An 8,016-nucleotide genomic window follows, 5' to 3' on the forward strand; every position below is an offset into this window, starting at 1 on the left:
CTACCACATATGCGGCGGTGGCAGCGACCGCCAAGCCTGCTGGTGCTACCCTCCAGCCCCGGCCTGTCCACTCAATCGTAGTGTCTTCCGTTGACACCCAAGATACCAGTGAAGACGTCCTCAATAAAATTAGAACAGCCGTGAACGCGAAGACATCAGGCGTGCGAGTGGATAGACTGAGAAAGGCAAAGGATCAAAAGGTAGTGTTGGGCTGCCAATCGCGAGAAGAGCTTGCCAAAGTGGCAGAGAAACTCAAGTCTGGCAGCCCAACACTCCTCACACAGGAGGTAGAGAATAGGGACCCCCTCATTATACTATTAAATGTCCTTAACATTAACACAGACGAGGACATCTTGGGCGCCCTTAAACTCCAAAATGAAAACGTGCTGGGGGCGATACCTGACGATGACTACAGGGTAAGCGTGAAATTCCGAAGAAGAGCTAGAAACCCGCTCGAGAACCATGTCGTCCTGCAGGTGTCGCCGCCAGTATGGCAGTGCGTCACAGCTGTGGGGAAGGTCCATATAGACTTGCAACGAGTTGTCGCTAAGGATCAGTCCCCGCTGGTTACGTGCTCCAGGTGTCTCGGCTACGGGCATGGTCGCAGGGCCTGCCAGGAGTCCGTTGACACCTGCAGCCACTGCGCAGGTCCGCACCTGCGTACTGAGTGCCCGGCGTGGAAGGCTGGAGACCGACCCACGTGTCGCAACTGCCAGAGTGGCCGACTGGACCGGACGGATCACAACAGTTTTGATGATAGTTGCCCGATCCGGAAAAAGTGGGATGCTCTGGCAAGGGCGAGAGTGGCGTACTGCTAAAGGCTCCTCGGGCGAATCAATTAAGTCTTATAAAATAAACCAAGCTAACTTCCAAAGAAAACAGCTGGCCTTCAAAGAAATGACGCTGGAGGCACAAAAATGTGGGATTAGTCTTGCCCTCGTTCAGGAACCATATGTGGGGGTGAAAGGGGAAACCGCACAAAAAAGTGGCTTTAGGGTAGTGCGGCGATCACAGAATCGGACAAAGCCAGTAAAGAGTGCAATTGTTATTTTTAATGACGAAATGCAGATCGTTGAATGCCCTACAACCACTACTGAGAATATAGCTGTCGCGATTATAAAAACGAATACATGGGAACTTGGAATCATCTCCGTATACTTTGAGGACAGCCTCCCCGTGGATCCATATTTATCACAACTTAAAGTAATTATTATAGAGATTTTAAAAACAAGATACATTTTAATAGGGGGGGACTTTAACTCATGGAGTCCATGGTGGGGCAGCAATTCAGAGGACCTTCGAGGAAAGGAAGTACTCGGAGTTTTTGCGGAGATGAATCTAAACACACTGAATGAGGGCAGGACTCCCACATTTTATACGATAAGAAATGGTAGGGAATTTAAAAGCAAGGTAGACATTACTGTATGCAGTCAGGCCAAAAAATCGCAAGATCAACCTCTCGTAAAGGAAGGAACCGTTTTAAGTCCGGTAGAATCTGCAAGATTACTGGCCAGCACTTTCTTTCCCCAGGATGTGGAATCTGATGACAATTCCGATCACAGGAAAATACGAGAAAGGGCAGGAAGTATAATAGAACCTATGAAGGATGAAATAAAGGACCCTCCCTTTACGAGAGAGGAACTAAAATATGTGATCTCAACGTTTAACCCTAAAAAAGTACCAGGAAGTGATGGTTTCACGGCCGACATTTGCGCGGAGGCCATAAATGCTGACGCAAGTATATATTTGGCTATTGCCAGCGGGTGCCTCGAAATATCATGTTTTCCGGTACTCTGGAAACAGGCAACGGCAATAGTTCTGCGGAAACCCGGAAAATCTGACTCCAGTCAACTAAAATTATATAGACCCATAGGACTGTTGCCGGTCCTCGGAAAGATTCTGGAGAAGATGATCGTGAGGAGGCTTCGATGGCACCTGTTGCCAAGAGCAAATCCAAGACAGTATGGACTCGTACCACAGCGCGGTACCGAAGGCTCCCTCCGGGACTTGGTGCAACAAATACGAAGCAATCTTGATAATAAACTTATCAATGTTGTCGTATCACTGGACATAGAGGGAGCCTTTGGTAGCGCGTGGTGGCCGGCGGTGAAATGTCGCTTACTGGACGAAAAATGCCTCCTGAATTTCAGGCAAATTGTAAATAGTTACCTAAAGAATAGAGAAGTCAGAGTACGTTAAAATAAAATTGTTATAATTTTAATATATTAAGCTAAAATAAAGATTGATAGTTGGATATTTATTATAAGAATAGATATTGTTAACTTCAATAAAAATTTTGGATGTAATATAATAAAAATATAATAGGTATAAATAAAAAAGTTAAAAAAGGTCTCTGATTCATGTCAGAGGAACTCTGATTTAATAATAAAAAAAAAAAAAAAAAAAAAAAAAAAAAAAAAAAAACCTAACCTAACCTAACCTAACCTAACCTAACCTAACCTAACCTAACCTAACCTAACCTAACCTAACCTAACCTAACCTAACCTAACCTAACCTAACCTAACCTAACCTAACCTAACCTAACCTAACCTAACCTAACCTAACCTAACCTAACCTAACCTAACCTAACCTAACCTAACCTAACCTAACCTAACCTAACCTAACCTAACCTAACCTAACCTAACCTAACCTAACCTAACCTAACCTAACCTAACCTAACCTAACCTAACCTAACCTAACCTAACCTAACCTAACCTAACCTAACCTAACCTAACCTAACCTAACCTAACCTAACCTAACCTAACCTAACCTAACCTAACCTAACCTAACCTAACCTAACCTAACCTAACCTAACCTAACCTAACCTAACCTAACCTAACCTAACCTAACCTAACCTAACCTAACCTAACCTAACCTAACCTAACCTAACCTAACCTAACCTAACCTAACCTAACCTAACCCCACAGCAGGAAGCGCGCGCGTCTTAAGTGCTTTAACGCCCGCTCCGTGAAGTTTTAACCTTTGGAAAATAGAAAAAGTGGTTTTTTCTTATCAGTTTGTGAAGTGTTATGCATCAAAAGATGCGCCTCGGTTAGGCCTTCAATCTGGCGGAAAGTGTAACGAAATAAGTGGAAAATTGGACGGGCAGTGGCCAAAAAACCTAAAAGTTTGAAAATTTTCGAACATAAACGGCGTGCGCCGCAAAAACCAGATCGACGACATACCTTTTTTGTTGCTGGAGTCGACGAGCCTCACGGAGCCCTACAAGGCGACACCTTTGTTGGATTTTTCCTGCACCGCTAAGTGGGGGAAATACAGGAAAAACCACCGACCACGTGGCCACGTGGTCCAGGATCGAGACGACTTGGGTTGCTCAGGGAGGCTGCATTTAAAAGAAGAAATTAAGCCCCGCACGGCGACACTTAGATTTTAAAAATCGGCTAAGTATTCGCAGAGTTATTGAAAATTTTAAAAATTTCAAAATTTCAAAATTTTATTTTAAAAAATATAGATCGAGAACCCCTATTTATTTTTATTAGAATCTTTAAATCTCAACTAGTTGTACATACATTTTAAATTTCAAAATTTTCGGCCTAATAGTTTTTTAGATATTAAATTTTTAAAAAATTCGGGGTTCTCACGACACTCCCAAAAAACGGTGCAATAACTCTGCAATACACCGTTAAACCTTTCGCGTCCGCGGGACGTCGCGCGCCGTCCGCAAGCGATATCGCTGCGTTTTGTTGTAATTTCCGAGCGAAACGGGGTTGTTCAAAACCACGTGGCCACGTGGTACCAGTTCCCGTGGGACCACGACGATAAGACCGGCTGGAAATAGGAGCAGACCAAAGTTCAGGGGCATTTTCGAAATCGATATCCCTCTCCGATCATCGGGAGCGGAGTTACAGTGAGTCAAATAAGAAGTATTCCCCCAGGGATAACTACCCCAGTTTTCCTGGAGGAGTCCCGTTTTTTGCCAGTGTGGATAGGTCTCGTCAAGCCCTTCCATTTGACACTTCATTTGTCAAAATCGCGTGTGTGCTTGTGAGGTTGTGGGAGGGGGAAGATATCTGGAGGTATTTGCTGCTGGGCGGGAACTACCTCCTGCCTAGGGAGTCAGCCTGGGACAATACTCGCCGTGTGAAGGCGGTTTTCAACTGTTCAAGGTATATACGAGCTATTTTATTTTGGGCGTGTCGGGGTATTTAGGGGTGCAAGGTCCGCTGGCTTTCTTAATTTTAAGCGGCCACGAACTAACTCGCCGACTGTAATACCGCGACAAATCACAAACAGCTTCGTATTTGAACCAAGGGACGTAGGCCGAAAGCGTGGGCCCCCTTTAAAGCCCCCGACGGCGAGTAGATTACTTACCCTCTGCCCCCTGGTGCATCACTTCAATTTATTCAGCCCATAGTTCTAGTTTCAGCCCATTAGCGCCCCTGGATTGATTCACTTAAGGGGGTGTTTTTTGGGGCTGGGAAATTCTCTCCCCCGAAGGGCCCCTAAGCCCGCAGCTTCCAATCTCTTACAGTTAGCCCCCGAGTTCGGGCCTTGGACTTGACGAGCACTATCCTTCGGCCCATCACACTCGACCAAACGCGACCGTAACGACCCCTTGACCTTTGTGTCCCCGGATTCCGATCGGTCTTTAAAACATTCTTGACGAAATTACCTTAAAATCGCGAGCGTGACGGTGCGCTACGGCGCCAAATAAAAACCGATTTTATTAGTAGCTATTTTACTACTATCGCCAGCAAAACAAACAAGGAGGCTTGCCTCTATGGTACGTAGAGCTAATACCAAGACTTCCAAGGGAATGGCCTCCTCAAAACGGCCAGAGCGGGACCCTACGCCTGAGCAAGCCCCGCCTCTCAGGCTGAGGATCCCTGCCCCTTCGGAGGAGGACACAGACCGAGACGGAGGCACGTGCACCTCATCACCTGTTAGCGTTGGCTTTGAGAGCGCAGCTGAATCTCCAGTGGCTCAGGCGATAGGCGACTCCACAGAAGGGATCCCTAGTTCCGCAGAGTTCAGGAGTGCGGAAAGCTCTCCACAAACTGAGGGCAGTAGGGCGCGCAGAGGTAGTGAAGGTGACATTATTCACACCACCTCTACTCCAATTCCGATAATAGAACCTGGGACGTCACCGGCCAAGCCACGGTCGGAGTCTTCCTTGCTGCGTATCAGAGCGCAGCTGAGAGCAGCGGCTGCAGCCGAGATAGAATGCAGTGTCCGGCAAGCCGAGGAGCCGGCAGATGAGGCAAGGGATGACTCCTTCATGTCGGATCTGTCAGCCGTCGGTGGAGGGGCGCTGCATGACATGCCTCGCCTTGCTAATACTCTCCTTCAGAAAACAAAAACCAGGCTGGAGGAGAGTAGAAACTTGCATAGAGACATCAGGGAGGATGTCATTAGCGGCTTGCACGGCCTCCAAGAAATGATCTTGCGCTTGGCAGACTCTCGTAACCGACATATTGCTGAAAAGGAAAAACAGCGGGCCGGATACGAGCGACGGCTAGCGCAAATGGAGGCCAAGCACGGTGCCTCACTCCTGGAAGTAGACAAAAGACATCTGGAGCTGATGGCTGAGGCTAAGCTCAAAATAGAGCACACGTTTAAAGAAGTTGAGGCAGTCAGACACTTGGTTTATGAGTTACAGGACCAGGTAAAGAAATATAGTGTGGGAACCGACCCAACGGCGCCATGCCCCGTCCTGGAGATGCGCAGGGTCCAAGAGGACATAGCAGCACTAAGATTGGACGTGGGAACGCTCACTATGACCCTTGAGGAGAATAAGGTGCAAGAACCAAGGGTCACTGAGCAACCGCAAGGAGCACCGTGGGCCCAGAAAACATTTGCAACAATATTGAAAACACCTAAGCCGTCGACGCAGCCAGGGCCGAATTTCCCTCTGCTGGTGGAGTCCGCCGACCCCCGGGATACCAGTGACGACGTAGTTAAAGCAATTAAATCAAGCGTAGACGTCATTGGACTAGGGGTTGGGGTCAGCTCCATCAGGAGACGGAAAAACCAAAAAGTGGTCCTGACCTGCGACTCAGCTGAAGGCAGGTCTAAGCTGCAAACAGCGCTGAAAGACGCCTCTCAAAAGTTAACTGTGGCGCAAATTACAACCAAACGCCCGCTCCTAAGGCTTCCAGGGGTCATTAACGACACTTCGGATGCACAGGTGGTGGAAGCGATCATGAGGCAAAATACAGGGACTCTGGGGGAAGCAGTGTTGCTGAATGAAAATATCAAAGTAGTGAGGAGAACTAAAGGGAGAACCAAAGACATTAGTAATGTCATAATCGAGGTCTCCCCTGGTCTCTATAAAACTCTCCTGGACATGAGATTGAGAATTGGCTATCAGGTGATTGTAGCACAAGACCAATCACCGATAGTCCAGTGCTACAAGTGCATGGGCTTTGGGCACTTCTCGAAGGAGTGCCGGGGTGAGGAGTCGTGCGGACATTGCGCGGGAAGTCACGACACGCGGCACTGTCCGAGAAGGGCGGAAACCCCTATTTGCATAAACTGCTCAAACAAAGGGGAAAAGCCAGAGACCTGCACCCACGGAGCTTATAGTCAAAGCTGCCCGGAATGGCAGAAATGGGACCGAATAGCTAGAAGTTCGGTCTCATATTGCTGATACGGGCAGCCAGGACAATAACGAGGGAGTATTAGACTCACAGCTCTCAGAACCTCAGAGCCCTAGCTCTACTACTAGGGGAATTGATCAACTAAAAGTAGCGCAAATAAACTTGGGCAGGGGATATGCTGCCCAAAAAGAATGCCTTCAAGCTGCTTACGACCTCCAAATCGCTATTTTATTAGTTCAAGAACCGTATGTGGGCTCGGACGCACAAATTAAATGTAACTGCAGAGTTATCCAGAAAGACACCATGGACCGATCCAAACCAGTTAAGTCGGCAGTTCTTGTCACTGACCGTAGCTTACACTTAATCGTGAATCCAGAATTAATTACGGAGAATATTGTGGCATGCAAGGCTAGGGTTAACGGTGTCCTGGTAGGCTTTGTCTCCGTCTATCTAGAAAAAGATGCGGACATTGATATGGACCTAGACTTCATCGCGACAGTGGTCAATAACCTCGGTACGCCGAATATCATCATCGGTGGCGATATCAATGCTAGGAGTCCCTGGTGGGGCTGTGAGGAGGAAGACGCTAGGGGCTCTGCTGTGATCCAATCTCTAGCTCGCTTCAACCTGACTGTCTTAAATGAAGGCAATGAACCAACCTTCTTTGCGATCAGAAACAACCGAATATACAGTAGCATAGTGGACGTGACCTTTGCGAGCCATGAACTACTACACAAAGTCAATAATTGGCATGTCGATTTACAAATGGTCACGCTATCTGACCACAGAGGCATCCAATTCAATCTGACCTTTGACAGAAACAAGTCCGGTAAGGCCCAAAGGAATTCTACCAGAAGATACAACACATCTAAAGCGGACTGGGGAGCGTTCACTGCTGCCTTGAATTCTCAACTGGCTGAAGGATCAATTAACATTGAAAATATTCAAAGGATACAAACTACGGCTGAACTGGAGGACCTAGTCTCTATCTACGTAAATAGTATTGAAAAGGCCTGTGAGATGACTATCCCCAGGATTTCAGCCAGTGTAAAATTAGGTAAGAGTGAATGGTGGACACCAGCGCTCACGTATAAAAAAGCAGAAGTTCTAAGGAGGAGGCGAAAGATCTCCAAATCAAATCCACGAAGGAGACCTTTTGTAGTGGATGAGTATCTTACAGCCCTGGCGGAATACAAGGAACAGATCCTGAATACAATAACCAGCAGCTGGAAGAATTTTTGTACTCGTCAGCACAAGGATACCATGTGGCAGAACATCTATCGTATACTCAAAAAGGATAGTAAGCACAGTGAAGATAAATTGCTGAGATCTCCTACAACAGATACAATTTTGGACCCCCAACAGTCTGCGGATTTGCTAGCAGAAACTTTCTACCCACTTGATGATGCCTCTTCAGATACGACCGTGCAAAGTTCACTTAGAAATAAGGTAAAAC

At 47.0% G+C, this 8,016-nt stretch overlaps 1 protein-coding gene across 1 annotated transcript; it reads left to right on the forward strand.

Annotated features, from left to right (window-relative positions):
- The first annotated feature begins 897 nt into the window (after positions 1–897).
- LOC123877304 lies at positions 898–6,610 on the forward strand. Its single transcript, XM_045923924.1, has 3 exons — positions 898–960; positions 1,531–1,738; positions 4,695–6,610. Exons 1-3 carry the CDS (start codon positions 898–900, stop codon positions 6,608–6,610), a joined length of 2,187 nt encoding a protein of 728 aa, XP_045779880.1.
- The last annotated feature ends 1,406 nt before the right edge of the window (positions 6,611–8,016 follow it).

Source organism: Maniola jurtina, chromosome 23 (genome assembly GCF_905333055.1).
Source record: "Maniola jurtina chromosome 23, ilManJurt1.1, whole genome shotgun sequence".
Lineage (NCBI taxonomy): Eukaryota > Metazoa > Arthropoda > Insecta > Lepidoptera > Nymphalidae > Maniola > Maniola jurtina.

Coding starts and splice junctions, on each gene's coding strand:
- LOC123877304 (XM_045923924.1), top strand. CDS start 898: ATGACGCTGGAGGCACAAAAATGTGGGATTAGTCTTGCCCTCGTTCAG. Junction 961..1,530: donor TTCAGGAACCATATGTGGGG/GTGAAAGGGGAA, acceptor TTCTTTCCCCAG/GATGTGGAATCTGATGACAA. Junction 1,739..4,694: donor GGCCATAAATGCTGACGCAA/GTATATATTTGG, acceptor TTTTATTAGTAG/CTATTTTACTACTATCGCCA.